We start from the raw sequence: 27,704 nt of genomic DNA, 5'->3' as shown, positions 1-27,704 counted from the left end.
TTATCCCAGAGCAACACAATTTTATTTCGGCCAACAATGCCATCGCGGGGAGCTTTTCCTAACCCATCACAGTCCACATGCAAAGATGTAAGTGATACTGGCTAGGACACCCAGGGACATCGCTCCATAGCTGCTTTCCTTGCTGCTGACTCCATTCACATTGCATAATGGTTTCTCACAGCAAGAAACCGTCTGATAGGTTTGGTTTTGTTGCTGACTTGTTGCTGGACACGTTGGAGAACACATCTTAGAGATGACATATTTAGGCTTGTTGGGCTCTAAGGCAGAAGAGAAGGAGGAAAAAAAAGAAAGAGTAGAATGTAAGAATCATTGTTAAATGTTTCCATGGCTAAATCTGCATTGGTGAGTAAAAGAAGGCCAGGCACTAGTCCCCAAGGCCAATATGTCCTCTGCTCAGGATAGCAACAGTCTGGCCATGTCCACACTGCTGCAACAAGAGGCTGGTCTTCTCTGGGCTCCACGTTTCATCTGTCCCTAAACTGGAATTATGGGGATGTATGGGTGGCTTTCAGTTCAAGCTGCCTGAAGCGATGCTCAGGCTGGGTCACTGCCCACCAGGACAGTTTTCCTACAACATAAAACCATGGGGAATGTATTATATGATCTGAGATTTGGTCTGAGAGGACATGGAGGTGTTCGAGGGTGCCGAGCCCCAAGGACAGACCTGAAGGATTGTGCGTGGCAGGGAGAATCAGCTGTGGTGCAGTTTTGCTGAAACATTTTTGAAAACAACCCTGGGAGTGAATATCGCCATAACAAGAGCTGGCTGGCGCGGTCAGCAGAAAGCTGGTGGGAGCTAACTGTGAAGCCGTGCACACAGCCCCAGGCTTGAGTTCACTCTCTGGTGCTGCTATATGTGTCTTCAGAGTTTCCCCAACAATATCAAGTATGTATCGACACTGCAGTGACTGCAATAGCGAGCAACAAGGTCGGTGTTTCCTAACAGTTAGTGTTCGGGGGCTATTGTTTCCATATGTGGCCGTGACTGGGATGAAAGCCCATTCCTGGGACTGCTGTTCTATAGCACAAACAAGGTGTTGTTCAGAAACATACTTGTTCCAACGTTGTTACGGACAGTCACGCAGTATTTGTCTTCCTTTGCACACATGGAAATGGTCAAACAGTTCTTGTTGGACTCCTGTTCTTGGCACACATAGCAGATAAATGGGTAAGCTAGGGGAAAAAAAAAAAAAAAAAAAAGAAAAAGCATGTTACATGATTTAGGAACCACAATACCTACAATCCAGATATCTCCATTTTCCTAGTTATAGCCTGATGAATGCTTGTGTGCGAATGACCAGTGACTTTCTTTATCCCTTGACCCATGGCAGCAATGCTAAATCCCTCTCTGTCTCATATGTCTCAGACTGTGAAGTGCTATTGATCTGTTTGCAATCTCTGGCAGCAGTAGATGTGAGTGGAATTCAAGGATTTGGGGTCTTTTATGATGGAGATTATTGCTGAGCAATAGCTTCTCTGTCCTGAGAGCTCTGCCACGTGAATTGCCAATTACTGCTCAGTTGCTTCTCCTGGGCCAGCCTAGGCAGGGCTTGCCAGGGAGAACTTGAGGATGCCTGGAGCATTTTGAGGAGGTGGACAATGCCCAGTGTCCTATTTCTCTTTCATCTGGCTCAGAGACTACTGTCACATACCCTTTCTTGTGGTCAAATGTCACTAACTGAACTGGCCTAACCTCAGTCCTAGGAAGTCTGGCGAGAGTAGTCAGATGCTCTGTCGAACTTCTGCATACTACTGTAAGATAGAGAACAAATGGGACATCTTAACCAAAAGTATGGTTTAACTAGTAAGTGCAAATTTGGTAGGATAATTCATACATCTGCAATACAGATACAGAAGATGACTGGCAGGAAGGGCAGGCAGCAATGAGGTGTATCTGTCAAGAATGTACACACTTGACCTTAAATCCAGAAGGTGGTAGGACAGACCTCTGGAAAGCCTCTGTAAAGTAATGATAAAAAGGAAGAAGAGCAAAAACAGTCTGGATGAGAAACCACACCAAAGTGTTCTGCAGAACACTCCCCAGCCAGGCAGATTAATTGTTTTATAGGTTTTATGGTGGTGGTTGGGTTCTGAGCTTGCAAAATCACCCAGGGCAAAGTACATGGCTTTGTGTGTAGGAGAGGGGATGAGTTAGTTACTTTAAAAATACAGACATTTTGGGGAAGGGAAGCAAACACAGTGCAGAATGCTTGCTAAGTTCCTGGTAAGTCTGGGGACAGTCTGTCAATATGGAAAGAGCAGAAAGCAACTAGAGGACACGTTCCTGTGAGTGCAGTTTTGCCTGATAAGAAGTTGGCAGTAAGAAAGTGGAAGGGCAATGTAGGTCAGAGAGACCATTAAATGAGAAGTTCCTGATGGAAGGGAAGGAAAGGGAAGGAAAAAGTTATCCACAGTTGATGCTGAGAGGGCCATAACACTGTGTAGCTTTTTTGCTTTGTTCATCACTAAAAAAGTTGAAACTTCATGAACAGGGTAGAGGCGATGCAATAAGGTTTTACCAAAATTTTTGGCACAATCTTGAATGACATTGTTATGAGCAACCCCAGGAAACACAAGCTAGTGAAAATGCAACAGAATGGGTGCAAAGCCAGACATGAAAACACATTCACAGGGTTGTTCGCAATGGTAATTGGTCAAACCAATTGGAGCAATGCAACTCTTACGGTTCTCTAGAGCTCTGCTGTGGGCTCAGGTCTATACAGTATCACGACTAGTGACAGTAGGAATGGAATAGAGGATGCACATCACATTTTCAGATGATGTAAAGGACAAAATAGCTGAAAATGTACTATAAGTAGAGTTCTAAGTGATTTTGACAGATAGATATAATAAAAGAATGAAAAAAGAATGGATGCAGTTCAATAAAGAGAAATATATTACACAAAGATAAAAATTAGCCACTTAAATGTAGGATGAGGAACAACTGGCTGAGTTACAATTAAGGACTGCAATGCAAACAGCAGGAGTCAACAGTGTCACACTACAGCGATGAAAACAAACGTCATCCAAGGGAACACAGGCAGCAATGTCATGTACAAGATATGCAAAGTGGCCTTTCCACTCTGGCAAGGCCTCAGCTGGAACACCTATGACCAAATCTGTATGCGGCACTTCAAAAAATATGCAAAGCATTTGGAGAGATACCAGAGGAGAGAGAGGAGAAATGGTCAGATATCTTGGAAATATGACCGCTTAGAAAAGGTTAGAAGCATTTAGTTTGTTCAATAAAAATAAGAAAATGCTGAGGAAAGACACAGTAACCTTCATGCAAGCAAAAAGAAGCTGCAAAGAAGAAAGTAATAAACTGTTCTACACATCCTATTGTGAAAACACAGGAGAACTGTACAGAAAGAGATGTTAAGTGATATTAAGACTAACTTTCTAAAGGGATGAGGGTCTGAGCAATTCCAGGCTCTAGAATCTTCTTTGTTGAAAACTTTCAAGGACACATTAAACAAACATCTGCCTGGTTTGGTCCAGCATTAGAGCAGGGCAAAGGATTTGACCTTTTAAGATTTGACCTTTTAAGATTTCTTCTGGACATAATATAACAGTGAGTTCATGGAAGCAAATGGCAACAGAACCTCTTTGGTGGGCTTTGAGATCAACAGTTTTGATCAAAAGTTGCTTATTAAGGTCCGTAATGGGACCCCAGATACATGAGAAAGACCAAATAACAGTTGTCTTGAAGATTTCCTTTGTCCCTGTATTAGGCCAGAAAGCTGTGATATCTTACTCTTGAATGTGAAAGCCTTGATATTAGAATTACTAGCTTTCTCCAACCTAGAACTGGCTATAGAAAGGTGCTGTATAAATGACTGTCCTTAAGTCCATTTGGAAGCTAATGCCAATATAAAACGTCATCAGCCTACTACAGCTATAAGGTATCCCACCATGAATGTGTGCTACCAGAGACTTGGATCTCTATTAGCTTTCCACTTCATCCTGCTAACACTGAGGATATTGCCTTTGATAATTACTCTCCTCTGTCCATACTGTGTCACTGCATTCAGGAATTATGGGCAGAAAATCCTTTCTTCTTTCAGAATTTAATACTCCTTTTCCCATTCCAAAACTGGCCAAAGCTTTTGATCTTCCAGACATGCTGCAGAGCTGTCTGTCCAAAAAAATTTAGGAGTAGGGGGTTGATACATCAAAGAGCAAGAATTAATTAGATGCTTCTTTCTCAACTCCTGCTAGATATGTATCATGGTTTCTGGGAAACCATCAGGCGTGGGGGAAATATTGGCAATATGGTCATTATTCCTACGTGCAAGTAGCGATGTAGCAACACACGTGTATCAGTCCCAGAAGAGGGAAACACACTCAGCGTACCTCAGACTTCCCTCTGGGAGAAGGATGCCTTTAACATGACATGTGCACAGAAAAGCTCTTTCACCTCTGCCTCTGATTTAATCTACATAATTCTCCCTGGTGCATTTCCTAGGGAGCGAGACACATGGCACACCACGTGGCTCGCTACAATGGAGGAGGCAGTAGTACAGAAAAGTCTGGAAAATACTCAAAAAACGATATGGATTAAAAGCAAATGTTTTGTTCCGCTTTCTGGCACTTCCAGCTTGCATTGTTTGGGACGATCCCATAGATCACTGCATGGATATAACCTGGCATCCAGCACCGTACAATTAGAACACTATCACTCAGTACCGCCGCTGGAAAGAATTAGTTTATCAGGATCTTATTTCTGCAGCAAATTGTTAATCAAGGTGCAAAAGGAAGTTGGTGGCAGCATGGTTGCAGCAATGCAATGCTGCTAAGTTGGTGACAGCCCTCTAAAGTTTTGCCACTCGAAAAGTTTCCACCGTCTTCTCTATAAGCCTTAACTAGTAGTAGCATTAGAGGCTTACCTTGCTCCACACACAGGACAGCAGCCAACAAGGTGACAAGACTAGTCTTCATCTCCACCAGATCCTCTCCGCTGGACTGGGAAGATGTTTGGAGGACAGGTTATATACCTTTTGAACGGCAGCAGTTTTACAGGTTCCGAATAGCTCACGGGTGGACAAGAAATCAACCCAAGGGTGTGTAATGTGCATGTGGGAGTTCTCCATGCTGGAGCCCATGGAATAGGCTGGCACCTTGGGGAAAAGTCCTGTTAGCAACACATTTCTTGCTCTTCCGGTCGTATGAGCGATGGGAAATGAGGTTCTGCTCTCTTCTCTGAGTTTCTTCCTTTTCTTCCTCCCAGCAGAAGCAGCAGCTGCACTGATGAAACAGCGGAGCCTGGAGGCACGGGGAGATAGTCCTAACAGTGCCTTTTTCTAATCCCTTTGCATAGTCAGCACATGAAGTACAAGGGTTCATACCATTCATTTTCTTTAATTATTCCACGGTACCAGAAGTTCAGACTCTCAGCTGGCTTGCGCTGGTTTACCGCCAATAAAATCAGTGTATTTTACACAAAATGAAATTAGCTAATTGTTAGTTAAACAGAAGATTTCCCTCAAATTTTCATGTCAGTCTTCATTTCTTTTATCAATTTTCCATTACCTGTAATTAATCCCTCTGCTTGCTCCTCTCTTGGTTGTAATTCTCAAATACCTTATACACTTTTTATTTAATGAAGTTTTGCTTATGTCTCAGGGATCCTTTAGGGGGTCTGCTTTTCTCCACGCCCAACAGTTTCTGGAAATCATTTATGATACCACAAATTGGCATCCTGGAATTTCTGCTCTACTTTGAAAAAAGCCATCTCTCAAACTGTCTCTTTTTCAATCTCTTCTCTTAAATCATTCCCTTTGTTCTATTCCTCTGTGTTGCTCTCCTCTGAATTTCTTAAAATCTGTTTCTGATATTCTGGGAAATAAACCCTAATACAAGATGCATCTTGTAAGAGCTCAAGCTGCCACCTCAATGGAGCTTCTTCCAAACTGAGATTAGTCCTGGACAGCAGGTAGCAGAATGTGCAAAAAAAAAAAAATTTCCAATTTGCTGGCAATTACAGAATAACTTAAGAGGCAGTTACCTAGAAGTAGCCATCAGTAGGGTATTTTTGTCTGTTTCTAATATGAATCATTCCAACACTGGATGATTTCCTTATCCATGTGAGTTTCTGATACTTTTTCCGGCCCTCCTAAATTGCTCCTTGAATGACATCATCAGGTGGTGAATTCCAGAGTTGTTCAAGCCCGATGTCAAAATAGACATCCCCACTCCTGGTTTGGGAGGTTTGTGAGGTCAGCAGGGGACATGCTGGTAGGGACATGATCAAATCCAGCCTTCTGCTTTGCAGAGGGGAATTCAGTTTACTGCGTAAGTGCATTATAAACAGGTTGTTCTTCATAATTAGTGGGTGTGTCCTCTTGCTGGTATTTTGCAGTGAGGGTAAAAGGAAGCAACCATTTTTTTCCTTTTTTCGGTCCTATTACTTATCCCACAGACTTCTGTTATATATATGCCTTTTCCCTTCCTCCGTGAATGAAACGGTGCTCTAATTACTGCCATATGCCCCCTCATGTTGACTTTGCCAACATCCATTTTTTTCTACATGAACCTTCATGCTCATGCGCATGTTGGCTCATTGCAAGTCAGCTTTGAAAGAGAGTGGTGAGGCTAAAAAATCCCCAGCACTGCCAGAAAACATGTACTAAGGAGAGAAATTTGAGTAGGAAGCAAGCTCTTCTATGTCAAACGGTTATCTGGGAGCTGTCCCCAGGACATTAACATCTTCGTTAGTACCTAGGCATACCACAATGCTGGAGCATGCCCTCTTCTCAGGGTCTGGAGAGCAGTAATTTTGCAGCACAGTGACTGGGTCGCGATGATTCCTTCTTGCTCAAGAGGACAGATTATGAAACTCAATGCGGTTAGAGGCAACACTTAAGCAGCCAGCGTGGGGAGGATGTCTCCTGCTGCCCAGCATCACAGCCTTCAGCCTGGAGGAGGGCCTGGAGCCGGCAAGCCAGGGACACCAAGTGAGAAGTAAGACTGAGGAAGACTGCAAAAAACTCAAGGAAGCTGAATGACCTCTGTAGAGTAATATCTCATCACTAACCATTCAGGAAAACTAAAATGGACCTCAAAATGGAGCCATGAGTTGGCTATATGACAAGAGAGCGGCAGTTAATTTTGAAAAAGGGATGCCTTTGTCTCTTTCCATGGCTTCCAGACGCTTTTTAGACCCAGCGGAGACCTTGCTTTGATCTTGTGCATCCATCTTGTCTCTCACTTTGCCATTGATTCATTGGGTGTTAATCGGATCTGGGCAAATAAACAGAGCGAAAGGGAAGAAATTTCATGTTGTGAGGGAAAAGACAGCCAAATTATTTAAGGAGAGCAGAAGGCAGCACAGGTCCTTCAGAATCAGTGGGGATAGAGCCCTGAGTGAGGGAAAAGAAGGGCCAAAGTTAAACCACCTCCTCCAGGTGCCTAATTTAGGCAAGGCAAGGCCCCCTTGGCTGATTCAGGTCCTGGCACAGTGACTTGGAGAACCGAAAACTGAGCTTTTCCATAATCCAGGGAGAGACAGACAGCTACCTCCCAGGAGCAATCCCAACTATTTGGATGAGATGCCCATCTTCTTCCTGAGAGCGCTCCAGGCATCCCAGATGTCTCTGCAGGGCAGCTCGCCACTCTCATGCAAGGAGTATGCAACCATGGGAGCCAGCAAATAAGAAACGCTGGGCGGAGAGATGTGGAATTAGGCAGCAGCATCTGCGTGGGTGATGTCACATCAGGATTTCTCAGGGAGGCTGGCAGAGAGGAGTCTCCTCTTACACAACACCCGTTGCCAAGGGAGGGTTCACTAAGGGAGCTTTCATGGGTTTAGGACCTCCTGTACCTCAGGGCAATTGCTGCTCCCACCTCCAGATAAGGACCCTTTTATGTAACCTGAGATGTGGGTCAACTTTGGCCCACGTGCATGGGTTGTGTTGCTGGGCAGCAGGGAATGCAAAACCTATGGGAGAAACCAGACAAGAAGGAGGCAGGCTGGGACCCGTGGATGGAGCTGCTCCCTTAGGGATGGGACTCCTGGCTTCCTAGTGCTGATCATAAATTCTCCATGCAACAGCCATAACCAGACCATGAAAGCCTCCACAGCAGAAGCAGACTCAACCACGTGCCTTTGCCCCCTTTGCCCACACATTTTTATACCTTCCTTCACGTGCCAGGTTCCCTCCCGGCCCAAAACGGAGGCACCTACCAAGTTCAGGTAGCACAAGACATGACCTTATTTTAAACCTGGATGCCAAGAGCAGTTCTGTATTCATCAGCGTTGTCCCTAAGAAATCCTAAACCTGTGGATAGCAAAGGCTGAAGACTACTTCAAATAGTTCGGTTGTTACCACCTTATGATCTGGGTGTGGGGCAGAGTATGGCCATCCAAGGCCACAGAACAGTTCTCGGCTCATTTGAGGTGTTCAAATGTGTGTGCTGCTTGAATATCTCTAAATCTGGCAGGAGGGGAAGAAAGGTGAAGAGAGTGGATTGGACAGAAGGCTGGAGCCAGCTCAGCTGTGGGATGGCAGTGCAATAGAAACTGTGAGGACAACGGAGAGTCTCATGGCTAAAGCTGGACTATCCTTGGCCAATCTTGCATTTGCACCAAGGAGAAAAAAATGAGCTGAGGCTCTAGTGAGAAAATAGAAGTTGGAGGTAAAGCCCAGACTAAGGCTGGATGAAGAATCCAACGGGGAAGGCTGAGAGAGAAAACAGCCAGGGAGTGCACAGCTGGGGGTCGGATGTGAATAGGAGGGAGGGTGGACAAGAAGGGATGGGAGCAGGTCGGGGTGAGCTGGAGCTATGAGACCACATTTCCTTTGCAAACCTCTTATAAATATCCAGCTGTTTCTGAGTGTTGTTGTTCCTCTGCTCTCAGTAAAATACCCAGCAGACCGAGCAAAGTGTGTAGCTGCTCTCCCTGTGCAATGAGTCCACAGAGAGAAAACCAGCTGGGTGAGCTGCACCCAACTAATTATCCTGGGAGATCTTGTTGGGGTAATCCTCGAAGAGAGCTTCTTCAGCTCAGGAGAAAGCATTTCAGCCTCCTGTGACTCACTTCAGAAGGGTTTGAGTGAGCAAATCTCTCATTCCCAGCTAAGATTATCCATAAGGAAGGTCAGTGCAGAGGAATGGTTCCTTCAACTTTAACCCCGATAGGAAACTTGACCAGCAAACATGAAAGATTTATTTTCAAAGTTAGTATTTTGTTATAGATGAAGCTGAAATTTCCAGACTCAGCAGACACACGGTAGAAACGGTCTGTCTTTTCCGATGATTTTCCTTTAAGCACCATGCAAGATGCTTTTCTTCCCTTTCAAAATAATCCGTAATGCTTATAAAGCAATTTCCACTGGAAGATCTTAAATCAGTTTAAAGAAAACTTAATGCTCAAGATCCCTTCTTGCTGGGTCCCGCCTTGTCCCCTCTGTTTGCCTGCTGGAGAGCTCAACAGCCATTTCCTTTCAGCTGGCTGACCCAGAAGAGAAACTGAAAGCAAGTTAAATAGAATACAGTTTACTCTGAAATGGAGTCACAAAATGACACTTCTGCCAATGCAGAAAAAAAAGAAAAATCTGGGGAGAGGCTTCCTGAAGTGAATGCAAAGCAATTGCAATATATTTCAGCATTATTTCAATTCGACTTGCAGACTAACGCCTCCGCTTTTATTGCTGCTAACGTGGATGCATCCAGCTGCTACGCCCGATGTACCATACCACACAGTCACACAATAGAATAAAATAACACTTTATTGTGCCCAGCTTCTGTTTAACAACTATAATATTAAAGGCTTCCTCAGAGCAAAATGATACAGGGCAGAAAATGGTATAAAGGGAAAAATGGCACAAGAGAATGGCAGGGACAAAATGAAGGGGGAAAAAATGCATGGAGGAATAAAGGCCAATAGTAAGAGAGATGGTGACTATATGGTGCCCTTCTGCATGTGCAAGGCTCCACATCACGCCTTTCTCTTCCAGACACCATTCTGAGGTAGGGCTGTGCTCTCGCGCATTGCCATCAGAGCACAGAAAGCAAAAATATTTGGTGATGGGATGTGACCTTCCAGGTAGGAGAAACAGGGCAGCATTCACACTGTACAGATGAGGGTTTGATCCCTTGCAATGCAAGGCCAGGCAGCTCCTTTCCCCCTTCCCAGCCCATTTAAAAACCCAGCCGGAGGATGCAGGCGAGACTGGCCAAGACGCCCAGAGCTATCATAGTGTAGCTGGTTTTCACACTGCTGGCACCGCTGATGTTGCACAGGGAAGTCTCGCAGCAGCTGGTAGCGACCCCGGCTATGCCAATATTCAGGTCAATTGTTGGGCAAAATGCAGAACATTTCTTGGTAATACGCTGGTTACGGTCATTGCCTGAAGTGGGAAAGAGAGAAAACAGGGAGAAAAGTCAAGTTTTCAATATACAAGTTTGTCTTGTATATTTTTTACAGACTTCAATGATAGACTGGCTGTGCACTATCCAGTGGGGAATACATTGTTCTGTACTCAATGCTGTTGGTTTTCCCTTGGGCTTCGTTGCACTGCATCGTTATTTGTGTATGTGCGACCTATGGAGACGATCTCCAGGCCTTACGACTCTGCTGTTTTCAGGGCCAACTGAGTGCAACCTAGGGCAAGAATTCAGAGATCTAATGCATTTGTACGGTGCAAGATTGCAAGACATCATCCTCACCATGCCTTGGGATTGCTCCTTCCACAGGACCTGGCCCTTTCCAATCCCACCACCTCATGAGCATATATTTGAGCTTGGAGATGAGACACGGGGTTTGTGCAGAGAAATCCTCTCTCTTCCAGTATCTCTCTGTGCTAGTTTTGGCTGGCATAGAATTAATATTCTTCACAGTAGCTACTACGGGGCTATGTTTTAAATTTGTGCTGAAAACGTCTTTATCTGAACCGACAAATTTTTTCACTTTTACCCTTCCGATTCTCTCCCCCATCCCACCTGGGGGAGTGAGCGAGTGGCTGTGTGGGGCTTAGTTGCCGGCTGGGGTTAAACCATGACAGTCCTTTTTGATACCCAACATGGGGCTCAGAGGGTTTGAGATAATGACGGGTTTGCTTGGAATGTGCTAGATCGAATTTATAGCTGTTATTGCTGTTTAGCTTTTAATTGGCAGGCTCCTGTGCTTGCCGTGGGGCTTACTTGCCTTACTGTATATTAGAGTCTAGAGCTCGTTAGTGGCTGCTTTTTGCTTTCACTGCTTGCTATACTGCTTATCATCTTACTCTGCTGTGCCTGGGAACATTCTGATAACAGCAATGGTGATGTGCCTGGGCTGGCAGATGGCCAGGGCATCGCTGCTGTTTCTGTGCTGCTGTACCGGTCAGGCTGGAACACCAGTGTGAACTCTAGTCGAAGGGACTGTGACCTGTGGAGGAGTCCACGCAGGAGCAGGACATCCTGAAGTGTCTGCGGCCGTGGATAAGCCCATGCCAGACCAGGTACATCTCGAAGTGTCTGTGGCCGTGGTTATGTCTGTGCCACAGCAGGTATACCTCTGAAGGGATTGTGGCCCAAGGATAAATCCATGCTGGAGAAGGTACACCTTGAAGTATCTGTGGATAAGTCCACGCTGGAACAGGTACACCTGAAAGCAACTGTGGCTGTGGATAAGTCTATGCTGCAGCATGTATACCCCTGGAGAGACTGTGGCTCACAGACAAAGTGGAGCAGGTACTCCCCTAAGGGACTGCAGTCTATAGACAAGCCCAAGCCGGAGCAGGGGAAAGGGGAGGAGTTTATTGCAGTTTTAAACCCCATGGTCTGGTCCAAAGGGACCAATCTCCAGGGGTGGAGATTGTAGTAGAAATACCTTTAGATTGTTGTAACCCATGATTTGTGTTGCATGTTTTAGGAATTACTATAGCAGGAACCACCTGAACCAATAGAGGACAAGCCTTAGAAGAAGCAGTGCAAGTGCAGCAGTGACCCAACCTGAGCTGGCTTTGGTGCCCAATAACTCCACGCAACACACCACCTCTCCTGTTCTGAGTGACCACTATAAGAGATGGAGCCCAAAGTCATGGACTAAATTAACTCAATTTGTGGACATTTCTGGACATTTTGTGGACATTTTACAAGGGTGGTCCATAGACTACGGTAATGATATCTGTGTATTACATCAAAGGATGGGAAGGGGAGTGGTGGGTAATGAGGATGCATTGGATAGCACAGGACCTGAGCATGACGTAAATGGTATGGAATAAGGGGTGGAGAATGTGCTGGTTTTGGGTGGGATGGGGTTAATTTTCGTCATAGTAGCTAGTATGGGGCTACATTTTGGATTTGTGCTGAAAACAGTGTTGATAACACAGGGATGTTTTAATTACTGCTGAGCAGTGCTTACACAGAGCCAAGGGCTTTTCTGCTTCTCACCCCACCCCAGCAGCGAGGAGGCTGGGGGGGCACAAGAAGTTGGGAGGGGACACAACTGGGACAGCTGACCCCAACTGACCAAAGGGATATTCCAGACCATATGACGTCATGCTCAGCATATAAAGCTGGGGGAAGAAGAAGGAAGAAGGGGACATTCAGAGTGATGGCGTCTGTCTTCCCAAGTAACCATTATGCATGATGGAGCCCTGCTTTCCTGGAGATGGCTGAACACCTGCCTGCCCATGGGAAGTAGTGAATGAATTCCTTATTTTGCTTGAACATGCGGCTTTTGCTTTACTTGTTAAACCGTCTTTATATCAGCCCACGAGTTTTCTCACTTTTACTCTTCTGATTCTCTCCCCCATCCCACCGGGGGGGGGAGTGAGCGAATGGCTGTGTGGGGCTTAGTTGCCGGCTGGGATTAAACCATGACACTCCCTTTCCTGAGTGTGTTTAATAAGCAGTGCAGTATTGATACGATATATTGCAACAGAGACAGGCTATGCTGAGTTCCCACCTGCTGCAAGATTTGCTCTCTGTGTGCTACAATCGTCATTAATTGTTCCATCACAACTCATGGTGGGAGGAGGCTTTGCAGTCAGCCTAACCTGAACCCCATTTTGTCATCAGAGCCTTAGAAAAGCTTCACACTTACCGAGTCCTGTGGTAGAATAGGTTGTGAGACAGTACTTCTCATGGTCAGAGCATGTGGTTGTACTGAGACAATGTAAATTGGAAGTTGCATCTTTGCATGTGAAACATGTCAAGGAGAAAGCTGCAAAAGAAGCACACAACACCCATCAATCCCCTCTAGAAATACCCATAGGAGCACAAAACTGGTGGTGCTCGTCCAGATGGAGGATCTGTCAAGCCCAGTGGCCAAAGGCAGACAACCTTCTGGGTGTGTGAAACTTGGCCCCAGCAACTCTCCTGGATGCAAATTACTTTAAGCTCAGATTCCTGACACTGATGTGGTTTGCTCATTTAGTAACCCTCAAAGGATCTTCTTTCTGGATACTTACTCGAGTGTCCCATTTGAACATCTGGCATCCCCAGTGTGCTTTTGGGAAGAGCACCCCAGTCTACTACCACTTGCAGCATGAAGCTCTTGTGGTTTCTTTCCAACCTGGCTCCTCCAAGCCTTGGTTGGTGGCCACTATTTCTTGTATAGAAAGAGAACAGTGGATTCCTGTCCACACTCTTTCGCATCCTTTTCAAGTCATCTGAAGAGTCCTGGCCTACACATCCTTTCTCAGAGCACACAAACCAACAGTGAATTACTTTAAAAACCTTTTTTGAATACAAAAAGAGAGACACAGACCTAAGAGTAACGCCCTCTGGCCAAACTAGGCATGAATATTTTACTGCATGCCCCCACAATGTATCTCAAATGAGGGACAAGTGACCTAGATCTGGTTCTCAGCATTTGCTGGGAGGATGGATCCTAGCATTTGGCTGGTTCATTTTCAGAGCTCTCCTGTGTGGGGAGGCAATCTTGGACCTGTAGAAGACAGGACTCAGCAAACCACCCCCTTGGCTGCAGCAGATTCCTTTTTACAGCCATCTGTGGGTGATGACTGCCTAACACTACAAAATGTGTACATCTGTAACACTGTGCATCTGCAAAGCGCTGTGCTAGTATGAATGAATGAAAACAGCTTGCACTCAAGTAAGCTAAAGCAGTCATTCATAGCAAAGAGATCCTTGGGGAAGGTTTCTCTGCATGATAAGGGGAATTTCCTACTCATCTGTTTATCTGGAGCAAACACTCCTGCAGTAATGTCACCCACCAGGGATTAGACTCATTCTTATTTCCAGGATATCCCTATCTATGGCCAGTTAATACCCCTCTTATTCTTGTACCAGCACTGTCCTTTAGCTTTGCCTTCCTTGCTCTTCGTCTCCCTTGCTCTTCTCCCTTGCCCGAGCTTCTTTGCCATTGTTACTGCCTTTGCCAGCAATGCCCCAACCTCATTGCTGCCCTTGTTTAACCTTAGACAAGCTCTTCTGGCCCAAACAGGGTCTGTGCTCCTTAGCATCATACTAGCCCAGACCTGGTCCCAGCTCAGACCGTGACCCCAGGTGACCACGGTCACTGTATTTCATAGGAAGCCACAAAAATGCCTTTTAGGGCACTATTCATCCTTCTCTGTCTCTGTGGAAACTGTATTCTCTCCCCACGCCAGCTAGCAGCCCCTTTTCCCTTTCCATGGCCACCCAGCACTGACCTTCACTTTCTTCTTGTGGTCCATAGTCCTCACAGTTCCTGCTCTCCCTCTGTTGTCTCTCACTGAAGAGTAGCTAGCAGAGGACACAGACACCAGGCAACTGGGCTCGCAGTGACTCAGATCCCATCTCCCTCTGTTCCCATGCTCAACACCCTTATTTCAAAAGCCTTAGACCTGGCACCCCGCTCGCTCTGACTTGATACCGAGACTATTGCAATTTAATTCCTACCTTGGTCATTTCCAACTCCAGAACCTCTCAGCTGTCCTGTGTGGCTCTTGCAGTCAGTATTGTCCTGACACTGCAGGATAATTTTTTTTTTTTTTTCCTAATTCTAGGATCCTCCTTTAGACCATCTGCACGCAAAGTGGTGTGGCTTCATTCTTTATTGTGCAAACCCCATACAGGCACATTTCTGCTCCACCCCACTGGGAACCACCCTTTCCTCCCAGAATAAGTGTAGACCAGAGCAGAGTCCCCAAACTGGGATTTCCAGACATGTAGCTCATTTTATTCCTTAATTAATGCAGCTTCTTTAATCAAGCCCTTTCCAAGAAAAACTTCCTGAATCTGTGGAGGAAACAGTGAAGCTTATTGCATGGCCAAGTCCTGTTTCATCCCAACCTCCCAAAGCTGCCAGATCCCAGTTGCCCTGGAACCCTCCTAGCCAGGAGAGGGGGCAAGCACCCTGCAGGGATGATTTTGCCAACCTCTGTGCTCAAGAGGTTTCCTTCTCACTCACCGTGTACTGCAGAGGACTCTGGAGCCGTATGGGCTCCTAACCTGGTAACTCAGTTAAGACCCTGAAATCAGGTAAGACAATTTTGCTCATGCCACTGAAAAAGACATCTATTTTATTGCATCTGTTGAGATATCTGCGGCAACGAGGGCTGAGTGGGGAAGGGAACGGTATTTCTTTTGAACTGTGCCCTACTTGGGATGCAAAGCTGGGTTTAAACCAGGCTGCCTTTGGAGGTCTGCTGTCTGCACCCCGCAAGACCTCTGCTCTAACGGAAAAAGAACACTCCTGAAGGAAGATTTTCAGGTGAATAATTCGAACCACCCAGATAAACAACTTACACGTGTAAAGCATTAGCAAGTGCAAATGCCGGCAGATGCAGGATTTACACTGTTAAAATCAGTCAGGTTCAGGATTAATTGGAACAGCAACCAGCCTTCTGGCTAGATTGCACAGCGAAGTGGTGCTGCGTATGTGTTAATTTTCACTGACTCCTTTGGTAAGTTTGCTGTCTCATTACGTGATCTTTTTAAAAAATGCGATTACAGTTGATAAGCTGCAGGAAAGAATCCTTTTATTACCCTCAACTTTCTCAACCCTGTTGAGCACAATGATTTAGCACATGCCAAGCCTGAAGCCTGTGAAGTCCTGCAGTAAGAACATTTACAGCCTCAAATTAAGTGTGAGCCTAAGTGCTCTGCTAGACCTGTACCAGAACGGCCAGTAATTTGCAAGTAAAACCCTACGGCAGAGCCTGAGAAAAATTCAGTTTGCAATAAAGCAAAAGCCCCCCGAGCTGAAGGAATCAACTATTCCCTTGGAATAGTCAGAGAGGGATATTCAGGGCTGCACCCTCTGTTCCTTGCCTGACCCACAGCCCACCTCTGTGCAAACAGGGCATCTCCCAGAAGCACAGGCAGCGGTCCTTGGCAGAGCCCAACCAGGCAAAGTTAAAGTGCAGTTTCCCAGTGCATCCTTCCCAAAAAATCCAGTTATCAGAATGAGAATGGGACTCTGCATCTCCATCCCAGACCCGAGATCAACATTGGCAAAAGTTATACCTCAAAGCAACAAGCTTCAAGAAAGAGATGGGAGCCAGAATTGCATCTTCTTGTGGCACGACCATCTCTCCCAATTTAGGTAATGCTGGTTTGTAATTGAACCAGTAAACAAGTAAGTGAAAAAAAATAAAATTAAAAAATCAGGCTGTAGCTAGTTACATGTCAAATCTGCAGCTTTATTGCACGTATTGTCCTCTCCCTGTCCAGCTCTGGATATTCCTCAGCCAACCCCCCCTCTCACAGAGCTGGACCAAGGGTGCTCAGCTGCCTGCACTGAGCCACTCCAAGGGTTGGGCTGGGACTGCGAGAGCCAGGTGAGGTGGGTATCTCATCCCCCACTTCAGCTCCTCAGCATCCTTCCAACTTCTGGTGGGGATACATCCTCTGGCTTCTTATCCTGAGGACTGGGATACTGTCTAGAGCCTAATGACCCTTCAGCTTTACCATTCGTGCTGCAAAATCCTCTTGTCATCCTGCAATATGAAAGACATGACCCAACTCGGGGGGTCTTAGTAGTGCAAAGCAATTCTTGGAGACTCACCACTCTCCGTGCACAGGGCTATGATGAGCACGACAAGAAGAGAAGTCTTCATCCTTTATAGGTCTCACAGCCTCCAAAACAAGCAGGACTCACCCAGGGCAGGTTTTATACCTCTGCAGTGTTTGCTTTGATGCTAGGATAATAACTATAGGGTTGCTGTGTCAGATGATGGTTGATTGAGAGTAACGTGTCAGTGCTTGTATGTGGAAGTATGCTTTGCTGGAAATCTCAATAGGCATATATTCTCCCCCCACTTCTTCTTTTCCTAGTTGTTTCACAATGCAGCTTGCTCATCTAGTGTTAAGTATGCAACAGTTTCTAATTCTGGATAAGTGGAGGAAAAGCAAAACACAAAAACAAACCAGTGTCCACATGAGAAGAGGAACGTTTTCCTTTCCAGGCCAACTTGGGTCTCAGAGCAGGCTGCATCCTTAAAGATCCTGTCCTCGCGCACTGTTTTAGTGCATATGGAAATTGATTGAATTTAAAATTGAAATTGGGATTGAAACCTCTACGAAATGTCTCCCAGGATTGTCAATACAGCTAGATCAGAAGCGGAGTATCCTTCCACTGCATTTCATAGGGGACCAGACATAATTTTCTGTGGGCCTTTTTAAGACAGCAGTTCAAAATCATAAATGTTTCTGTTAAAAAATTGGATATTTTATATGAGGGAAAATGTTATCTTATTAGAAAATAAATTCCACTGGGCAATGAAAATGACCACTTAAATTAAAAAAATAGAAATAACACCCACTCCCATCACATTGAACAAGCTGTGACTTTTTTTCACAAATCACAAAAAATAAATGTCAGGGAGAAAAAAACAAACCAGTTAAAGCATGGAGAATGAGGGATTGCCTGATCAAGGATCTCAACTCATTAAGTCTTCGGAAAAAAAAAATTGTAGCCAAAAATTATGTGAAATGCCAAATCGGAGTACTCCACTGGATTTCCATACGGTGCTCTTTATTCCTCCTTTTTTATCATGTTTCATCCTATCTCCCTGTATAAAATGAGAATCTTTCCCACCTTCTTCTGAGTGCTGTTGCTTTTTCCTCCCACCGTTGTCTTTTTGCCATCTAGTCGTGGGGATGGAGGCACAGTCCCAGAAATGGTCCAGCTGGATCCCTTTCACATGACACTCAGAGCTGCAGGAGCAACCTGCATGCCCCAAGCTTCTGCCAGCGACTCTGCCCCTTGCTGCTCTCCATCTGTTTTATTTCCCTTTTTTCTTCGTCTCAAAGTTGCTCAGATTTCCATCTCCCATTAAATATTTGGGCTTCCAATATGACCCACCTACAGTCATTATCTCACCAAAAAGGCATGCCTAGTTCTTGAGGTGATGTAAGTCTTTCCAACACCTCTAAATTGGACATATAAATATTGTTCGTATGGAGACCTGCATGACTAAGGTGAGAAAATTTCTGCTTTCTCAATAGGTAGAGCATGAAACTCAGTGGGAACAGAGGTGGCAATTAACCAAGAAAGCTCAAAGGAGGGGCGTTGTTTGGCTTCGTAAGACCAATGCCTTTGTAAGACACCAGGCAGGAGGAAAACAGAAGCTGGCACCCTCCATGCCAGGCAGTGCAACCCTCTATTCCTTGTGAAATATTTTATTTTCCCCAGTTCAGAAGAGATTTCATGAGTCTTTATTGGTAAATCAACTTTTATGGCTGACTATTTGAGGTAATAGCAGAAAGAGGGGCTCTAGTCACAAGGCGATGTCATTCTACAGCCTGTACGTTGCGCTGCAGAGGCAGCCCACATTCAGATTTATTTCAGCCAACAGCATCCATTAACAGGTACAGAAATAGCAGCTCAGCCAGGCACTTCCCCCCCCCCCCCCTTGTAGTCTCATCCAAGCAAAAACTAAAATATCTGTTGTCTCCTGCAAGCTGCTGAGATTTTGAGATGGCAAGGCTGTATTTCTTAAAGGAGTTATTGCAGGATTTCTGACAGTTGAGATTTTCCATTAGATGGTCCTGCACTCTTCCAACTGGTCCCATATGTCCCCCTGATATTAATGTTATCTTCATCCTTCACCAGTGCCAGGTGAGATGGATTGAAAAGAACCCATGGGGATAGAAAAGACACAGATGATTAGGACACCAGAGGGACCAAGGCAACGGAGAAGGTAATATCACAGTTTACAAGTATTTGGAAGCTATAAACTTCAAGAAGATTTTGGAAAGAGTAACAGGGGATTTAACTGGGGGTGGAGGATGGGGTGGAAAGACTTATTTCCCTTGACACAGTTGCTGAGTGGAGAAGGAAGGAGAGTGTTTCGCTCATCTTGTTCTAAACCTGGTTGAAATTGTCATGTGAGAAGGGCAAACGATTCCTTTATCTTGGTGAAAATGCGTAGCTGTCATGAAACAAAAGCTGAAATTTAAAAGGAACTGTGAAACTCAGATGTTTTCACTAATTGTGGATTTTCAAGTTGGCCAAAAGCTTTGAGAATCATTTCAGAAATTATTGTGATTAACATATAGGAAAAGCGATGGGAAAAGTGGTTAAAAAGAAGTGCAAAAAAACAAGTTTCAGTTAGTCCCTCAGCACAGAAATGCTACAACACTACCATTCTTCAGTTAGCCCATCTCATATTTAAATCAATGCCAGAACACCCTCCTTGCTCAGAAATTACATTTTTATAGGATGACTAAACCTTATCCCATCTTCACAGCCTTTGGCCAGCGCTGCATTTTCTCCCCGTTGTACAGAAACACGTGCACTTTGCAGCCTTTCTTGAGCCCTGGTAGAGCAGCACTCCCCTCAAATTCACCTGGGCTGCAAATGTCAGGGCTTTTTTCTAGGTACCACTTTTATACAAGCCCTCCTGAAATGCAGCACTGCACTTATAAATTGCTCAGCTGGGACTTACGCACCCTCCACCTGCAAAAGTACATGTATTTTGCCCACCTTAGCTATAGTTCTGCTCCTCCGAGAGCTGAAGGAGATCTCCACCCCATCTCCTCCATCCTCAAACGTGGAAATGCAGCAGCGACGGAGGAAAGGGAAGGAGCAGAGACCTCCCCACCAGATCAGACACCCGTTGCCTTTGCCAGGCTTTTTCTGCCCGTTTTGTCATGAGCAATCGCTCAGACAGCAGCACCTTCTCCAAGCAGGCATGGAGGTCCCCTTTCCATCAGGACAGATTCCAGCAGTACCATCCTCATCTTGGACATCTCCAGCATCTTGGTGTGGGCCCTTTACCTATTTTAAAAGCCGAAACCATCCACCCTGCAGAGATCACATGAGAACGTTGCAGCACAGCCAGGAGCACGACGAATACCTGGAAAACCCCCAGTCCTGTGCGTTAGCAGTTACAAAACAATTCTCGCTGTTGCTTGCAATGAGAACAACACAAACATCTTTGACCTCTCCAGATTGACACCTTCATTCGTTAGCACTGAGTGATCAGGCAGAACATCTGGCTCTGTGTAGTGTCTGTCCTGAGCTGCGGGATGCAACTGAGTCAATTGGGAAAGGCAGCCAGGAGAAGATTCTCAGGTGCTGAAAAGAGGAATTCAATGTGAAGTAGAGATTCAGACTACAGCCCTTTCTGGCAGAGCTGTTTTCTCAGGCTGATCTTAGTGTGGATATAGCAAACACACGCTAGAATAACATAAATCTTTATTTTGTCTGACAATTGTCACACACATGCTATCAAAAGAGCTTTCCCAGGGAAGATTAGTACAAAACAACAAATGATACAGGGGAAAAGATAGGAGCTACGCTGCCATGCCATTTTGTGGATGGGGTCTGAAACAGTGTCTTGGAAAAAATCAGGGTAGCATAGACACTGTTGGAGACACTTGACAGAGGGTGTTGGTTTCTCAGCTGGGGAATACCTTGTAGGTTCTTGGGTTGTCACATCTTCTCCCACCCCTCATCACAATCCTGCCCTGATGACACAGATCAAACTGGCCACAATTCCCAGGAACATCACAGCGTAGCTGATTTTTATGCTGTTGGCACCACTGAAATTGCACAGGGAGGTACTACAGCATTTGGTGGAATAAGCCGCCATACCGAAGTCCACGTTCGTCTCAGGACAGTCTACGGAACATTTCTTGGTGATGCGGTGTCCTATGTCCTTGCCTGGATGGAGAATAGACAAGAAAGGAGAGCTGTGATTGAAGATTCTTCTGCAAAAGCTGACCAGAGGACGGTAGGAGGAGGTGTATTGCACTATGCTTAATTTGCAATGCAGCGATAACAGCAATCAGTGGATTTGATGAGTGCTGGGTGAGGGTCCACACGACCTGTATCAAATGCATGACACTAGAAAGTCCTTGGTAGAAACCACACCATGTTTCATGTAGGACAGCAAAAAATCACTGCCAATGCATTTTCGGTTTCTAAACCCACATTACTTACATCCAACCCCTTTCCACCTTCCATCACGAAGTGTGTGTGTGTGTGAGCTCTCAGATCAAGCAACAGGGTCTGCTCATGAAAATCTGTGTGCTCCAGCCAGCCCTCCCACAAAGTGGTGAGGAACATACCCCAGGTGGCGGATCACAGAGCACCGCTGAGGGATTCACACACATTATGTGTTGTGATCCTTAAACCTCAGTGATCAGTTCTTTCCGGCAAGACCAACTACTGCCCTAAAAAAACTCTTGCTCATCAGTGTCTCTGGAGGGAAAAAAAAAAAAAAAAAAAAGCCTTGACATGTTGCTGGTACTCACCAAACCCAGCAGAGCTGTATGTGGTTATACAGTATTTCTCATGGTCTTCACACTTATAGGTTTTAAGACAGTTCCAGTTGGAGTGTTCATTGTCGCACGTGTAGCAAAACAGTGAGGAAGCTGGAAAGAGCGCACATGACACATATTAGTAGTTTCCAGCAATGCCCTGCTGGGAAGAAAGTGTCAAAAGCCATGTCCGCTCTTGGAAAATACAAGGTGAAAAGTATGTTACAAACAAGTTTTCACGACAAGTGAAATAAGAAGTTGGTTTTGATTAATGAAGCTGCAAAAGCAAACAAACAGAACAAAACAAGTTTTCTTTCTTTACTTGAGATTTTTGGTGATTAAACCTGAAAACACATTTTTTTTCAACCTGAGCAGCACTCTCAGGTGACCTTTCTTTCTCCCCAAGGTCCGCATTGGCCCGGTTGACAGCCAACCTGCAAAAACAGAGCTCGCGCCCTGCCCAGCTGGGTCTGGTATAGTTCTGGCAAGCAGAGGATGAACTGGCACTGTTCTCAGGTAAGAGCTTAGTTTTAGTATTTTCAGATTGCATCTGCAAAACACTGTGCAGACCTGAATTAATTAAAGCCTATGACACCCCTGCGAGATAAATTACTGAGCACAGAACCCCATTAAAGGGAGTTCCCTGGGAGAGGTTGCTCTGGACAATAGAGAGATTATTTCTACCAGCGCCTGGAACAACATGTTCTCAGTGATATTATTAGCAGGGCTGAGCCAGGTCTATTACAAAGCCTGAATGAGGTAGGATATGTATTTCTGACAAAACTGAAGTAAACTGAGTAAAATTCCAGGCTGGCCAGCTGGCCATGCTAGAAACACCAGCACGTGTCATCTCGTTCCCTGGAGGTCGATTCACAACTGGTGGAAACTGTTTCCCTCCTGTTCAGAGTCCCATTAAATGCTCCTCATGTCTGAGCAGGGGTGACAGAGGCAGTTAAGCTGCTCTCGGGACAGCCTGTTCCATTGTCACCAGTGGTGAAGAGCTCTTGGGTGAAGGTGACCAAGTTGCAAACCAGGAAGGGTCCTCTGTTAGGCTGAAATTTCCCTTGTTCAGTTCCTCCTGGCTTTCTCAGCCCAGGAAGGCTCGTATTTCTGCACAGAATAGCCCCCTTCAATTGAATTTGAACCTGGTTTTAACAAGGGAACTCCTCCCAGGGACTCTCCAAAGCCCAGCTGCTGTTGTTTCAAATTCATCTCTGAAGTTGAACCTGGCCCATGAGGCTTGGTTAGACAATTCCAGAAGCAGTTTAAAAAGACAATTAAAAGCCATTTTAGGTCCTAACTACCCCAGGTAGGAGAAGAAAAGGCCTCCCCTCTGTGATGTGGGGAGCTCAGATGCCTTGGGTAAGGCTCTGGTTGCCTCAGCATGACTGATGGTCTTGCTCTGAAACCTACCCAGATGCTCTTTTCTAGTGCCAGGTGTTGCGAGCGCAGGGGTTCTCCATAACAACACATAAAATCATCCGTCCTGCATCCTGGTTTTAACTTCTCTTTAAGTGGCCGTTCAGCACTCGCCGGTTCTCCATCACTTGGATAAATTAAGCCTCTCACCTCTCCTCTGGAGGTCCCCCAACTCGAGCTGTGGGCTAATGTCCCTTTGAAGACCATGCCAGAGCAATCCCAGACGCGCTGCCCAGCAAGCGTTATTGCATTTTACAGACCCTGTAGCACTCTCTGATCTGGTTTTCTGCCAAATCTCACAAAGTTGTTCAAACCACTTCCTGCTGCAGATGGAGCCGAGACCCCAGCGTGTGTGTGTGAAAACAACTGAAATGCACTCGTATTCACTGACTGTTGCAAGGAAAATCCCTCTCAGTCAGGAAACAATAACAGCTTAAACCATTATAGCTGTTATAAAGCCTTGCCTGCGTCTGGCCTCCACCCTCCATTAGCTCTAGTTTTGTGAATGCAGCCAGAAATTGCCTTAATGGTGCAAAAAAGCCTCGCAGTACTCCTCGGGATGGCAAATACATGCACAGAGCCAATGTTTCTCAACGAGGTATTTCTACACAATTATCTAGTTAGAGCTGCACTTCCTTTTGAAAGAGGATGAGCACAGAGCATTGTGGATCCCATTACAAACACCCTCACTCCCAGACACTTAAAAAAGCTCTTCAAACCTATAAGCAAAGAGCTCTTAGGCTTTCAAATATCTGCCAGCAACCTAGTTTCTTAATTGTAATGTTATTGTGGGAAATAAAGTGAAACGCTGGCAGAGGATGCGGTGTCAATACTAGCTATATTACCTTTATCAACAACTCTTCAATTTTCATTCAGGAACAAAAATAAAAACAACAACAAAATTTTGAGCCCAGCTTGATTCTTGTTAGCATTTTTCAGTTCACATGCCTATCTTCAGATGTGAGTGGTCGGAGCTTAATACTTGAGGGTGTGAGAAACCAGAGCAGTGAGCTCATTTTCTTTGGGTTATGGGTACCTCGGCAGAACTCACCCAGAAGCTAAGACTCAACCACACTAAATATTGCTTGACGCAGCTGATGCCAAAGAAAAACTGCACTACCAAGACCTCACCAATTGCAATAAAATCTGCCGAACTGTCTTGTCCCTGAGTTATCTCTAATTTCCCTGCTGGTATTTTCATCCTCTCCATCTGGCGCTTTCAGCTTCCAAAGCTCCTTACCTTGCTCGGCACACAGGACTACCGCCAGCAGGGCAATCAGAAAAGCCTTCATGGTTGTTGTGCCCTCAGAGCCTGAACAATGTGGGATGGTGCACTACGGTAAGGTTTTATACTGGGACCACGTTTACTTTGACTTCCTTTGATTACAGTAATTTGAGGTTTGGGGAGTGACAGCACATAAGATGTGATCAGTGATGGGTGTGTTTGTGCGTAGGAACCTATTACAAGGCTCCAGGTAGCAATTTTTTTTTACATATCATTCAGATCCAATCTTTTTTTCCAAGGCCTACTCCTGCTGACCATGTCTGCATTGCTAATTTGGGGAACAATTTATCTGATTCAAACATGGGAGTCCCTTCTCACTCCACTGGGCTGAACCGCGAAACCTGGAGCAAAGCAGAGGCAGCCACGCCAGGCTGGGGTGGCTCATCGCTTGCAAGATAGTAGGTGTCACCTGGCATCCTCCATCCTTTCTCTCTGCCATGGATATGAGAGCTTCACATCTGTGGGAAGTGGGAGAGGAGGCAAAAAAGATTTTCGCTGGGTTGTCCGCAGTCATTCAGCATTATCTCACTTGTACTAAGGAAAGTGCTTTAAGCAGAAAACCAGCTGGTATCATTCCTGCAATGACACTATTTGTGCCTGAAGACTCCAACTCAGAGGATCCCGTGGTCCAGGCAGGGATGGGGTCCGATGCTTCTGTTTTGCTCTGCTTCTCTGTCCTCCAGAAGCATCCAGGGTTTCCAAGCAATGATGTTTGTTGCTACCTATAGACCAACTCTGGACTCTGTCAGGTTTTTCCAGTCCCTCGTGACCTTGCCAGTCCATCTGGGCTCCCTCCTTCTGCTCCCACAACCACTTGCCAAATCAACTCTTGCCAAATGACTCAGGATGCAGCAGAGGCACAAAGTGCATGGAAACAGCTGCAGGAGTTAAACTACGAATGGGAGCAAAAATGACTGAGAAATAAAACAAGTCCTGGTCAAGAAGACATCTCAGCAGACCAGGACCCTTCATCTTTAGAGAGAGACATGATCAAGGGGAGCTCAGAGTCAAGGTTTGTAAGATCACAGATGATGTGGAAACAGAATACAGAACATCCAGTTGCTCTTTGTTTTCCCCAAATTACTCCCCAAGAAGTTGGTTCATAGGCTCTTCCTCTGATCACCTGTCTGCAAGATCCTGGGCAGATGGCCCCATGCCCAACCCCTGTGATGAGTCTTTTGCTTCCAGTCATTCTTCCTTTGCCCAGTTCTTCCTTTTCTACAGCAGCTTCAGCCCCCAACAATTTCTGTCTCTGCCTGTGCCCAGAGCAGGGTGGAGGGGATGAGCACCCAGTTTTCAAAGTCTTCCACTCTGTTCTCTGGATTTGCCCTGACCTTGACCATGAATCTTTAATTGTCTCCGCTTTTAGCAAGGATGTGAAAGACCCACGTGACACCTAATGTAGCAATTATACTTTGGAAGTAATCTGTGAAAAAGCCACACTCTACAAACAAGACTTCATATAAATACACGCATGAACGACATCAGGCAGGAAACATGATCTGCTAGAGCATGGGGGGAAATAGTGGGTATTAGTCTAGTAGGTATTAGTCTACATGTTTGTTTTACGTATAATAGCCAGGATTCTCTCAGCCAGCTGGAGAAATGGAAACCAAAACTTCCTTCCCTCCCATCCATATCAGAAATCCAGAAATGAAACTGAATTACTGCACTGAATTCAGCTCGTCTTGGAGCCAACAGAGCAGAAAAATGCAGCTCCTCAGCAGGAAGAAGGGAGCAATGCATGAACATAGCCCACAACAAGAAAGAAGAAAGGCTTTAAAATTAAAACAAATAAATGAACAGTAAATAAATGACACTGTTAAAGCAAAGTGCAGCTGAATAGAAAATCTGCAAGTGAGAAATGGGCTGTAGGAAGTGGAAATGTGAGAAAGCATTTAAATAGATTAAAGAGAGGGAAGGTTAATAGTAATAAACAGGATTAATATTTCACCCAGAACTGGAAAGAGAGAAGGAGGGAGCTGAGAAATATTGGTGCAAAGCAAAATAAATCAAAGCAAACACACAAAGCTTGGGGGGAAATAATTAAAGACAGGCAAAGTGAGGGTAAGAAATAAGATGGAATGGGAAGTATCGACGCTTCACCGTTTCTGCTATGGTGGCATTACTTAGCGCTGTGCAAAATGTACGTGTTGTTATGTGCAGACACTCTTCAGGTATTAAACACAGCCTTTCAGGGTCTGAGAAGCATTTTCTACAGCTCCCCAAATCCCAGTTTAACCAGCCACTGGAGTCAAACTCTGGGGTCTCCTGCAGGGGCTGGATGGGGAAAGCAACCAGGGCATCACCTGACCCCTATCCCTGTGTCCCTGAAGGAGAAGACTGCAAAAGCTTTGGGACCCAGACTGGGGTCTGGCCAGGTCCCAAAAACACACTATTCTTGTGTGCTGTTGATATTGCAATCACGCCCAGGGCCACTGCAAGGGCTCTGGGCTCCAACCAGCACCACAGCGGTGGGGTGGGGGACGGGTGTCCTTTGAAACAGAGAGCAACCCTGTTTTTTCCAGCAAGGGGTGAAGAGAATTGGAAGAAAAGCCAGGGCAAAGACAACTGGGGTAGTGGGAAGTGCAGATGGTGTCAGGAGAACACAGCATGGAGGTGTTAAAACTACTTTCCCAGGGACATAAAAAAAAAGAGAGGGGAGGGCAGCAGGGTGAATCTTGCTGCAGAAACTGGGCTAGGTGGGTTTTAACCCCATAGGTGCCACGGAGGGTATTAAACAGTTAACAGAGCCTGGGAGTTTTAAGGAAGAAACCTTAACCCACTTTGAACTTGGCAGCCATAGCGTGTGTTTGTGCCAGACCTTGGGAGCGCGTTGTGCAAGGCCTGTCCATTTTGTGTAACTGGAGCCAGACAATGCGTGTTTTCAACCCGTGATGGAGCAGCGAGGTGGAGCAAACTGCCAGGTCCGGGGGCATTTTAATATCAGCTCTCCCCACTTTCTCCCTTTTTCTTTCTGGAGGGTGGCTCCCATTGTGGCTCTCCTCCATGGTGCAGGGAGGAAAGTCTCCATTTCAGCTCAGAGTTGTAAACTGCAGCCTCAACAGGGAAAGGAGAGGCCATGGGACAAGGTGAGAAGGTGGCAGCCATGGGTAGTGCTCCCAGTGTCCCTGAGTAGCGCAGATGGTGCATGCAGGGCAAGCGGTCCAGCCCCGCAACGGATAGCATCAGGCTGAGCTGGTCGTGTCCTCTCCTCCTTCCCCGGCAGGTCAGGGAAGGCTGGGTTGCTTCATCTGGCCGTGCAATGGCAACAAGGTTAGGTGAAGGATCAGAAGGGGCGAGATCATGGGATCTAGAAACCCCAGGAAGA

The 27,704-nt window shown here is 45.7% G+C and overlaps 3 protein-coding genes and 1 long non-coding RNA gene across 4 annotated transcripts; 1 reads left to right on the top strand and 3 right to left on the bottom strand.

Moving 5' to 3' along the window:
- On the bottom strand, positions 1-5,189 carry LOC115340471 (lymphocyte antigen 6E-like). Its single transcript, XM_030012122.1, has 3 exons — positions 4,911-5,189; positions 1,075-1,194; positions 1-278 (listed from the first exon to the last, which is right to left on the bottom strand). Exons 1-3 carry the CDS (start codon positions 4,960-4,962, stop codon positions 67-69), a joined length of 384 nt encoding a protein of 127 aa, XP_029867982.1. The 5' UTR covers positions 4,963-5,189; the 3' UTR covers positions 1-66.
- A 4,545-nt stretch (positions 5,190-9,734) lies between these two features.
- On the bottom strand, positions 9,735-17,192 carry LOC115340749 (lymphocyte antigen 6E-like). The gene is made up of 3 exons (XM_030012732.2): positions 16,967-17,192; positions 13,055-13,174; positions 9,735-10,373 (listed from the first exon to the last, which is right to left on the bottom strand). The coding sequence occupies exons 1-3, from the start codon at positions 17,016-17,018 to the stop codon at positions 10,165-10,167; spliced, it is 381 nt and encodes a 126-aa protein (XP_029868592.1). The 5' UTR covers positions 17,019-17,192; the 3' UTR covers positions 9,735-10,164.
- Positions 14,639-24,951, top strand: LOC121233266. Its single transcript, XR_005932258.1, has 3 exons — positions 14,639-15,438; positions 22,076-22,185; positions 24,613-24,951. It is a non-coding gene; the product is annotated as an uncharacterized LOC121233266 (long non-coding RNA).
- Positions 20,612-24,440, bottom strand: LOC115340748 (lymphocyte antigen 6E-like). Its single transcript, XM_030012731.2, has 3 exons — positions 24,329-24,440; positions 21,664-21,783; positions 20,612-21,070 (listed from the first exon to the last, which is right to left on the bottom strand). Exons 1-3 carry the CDS (start codon positions 24,378-24,380, stop codon positions 20,862-20,864), a joined length of 381 nt encoding a protein of 126 aa, XP_029868591.1. The 5' UTR covers positions 24,381-24,440; the 3' UTR covers positions 20,612-20,861.
- Positions 24,952-27,704: the final 2,753 nt, after the last annotated feature.

The sequence above is a fragment of the Aquila chrysaetos genome, chromosome 4 (assembly GCF_900496995.4).
Source record: "Aquila chrysaetos chrysaetos chromosome 4, bAquChr1.4, whole genome shotgun sequence".
Taxonomy (NCBI): Eukaryota; Metazoa; Chordata; class Aves; order Accipitriformes; family Accipitridae; genus Aquila; species Aquila chrysaetos.
This window is presented reverse-complemented; position numbering and strand designations above follow the sequence as displayed.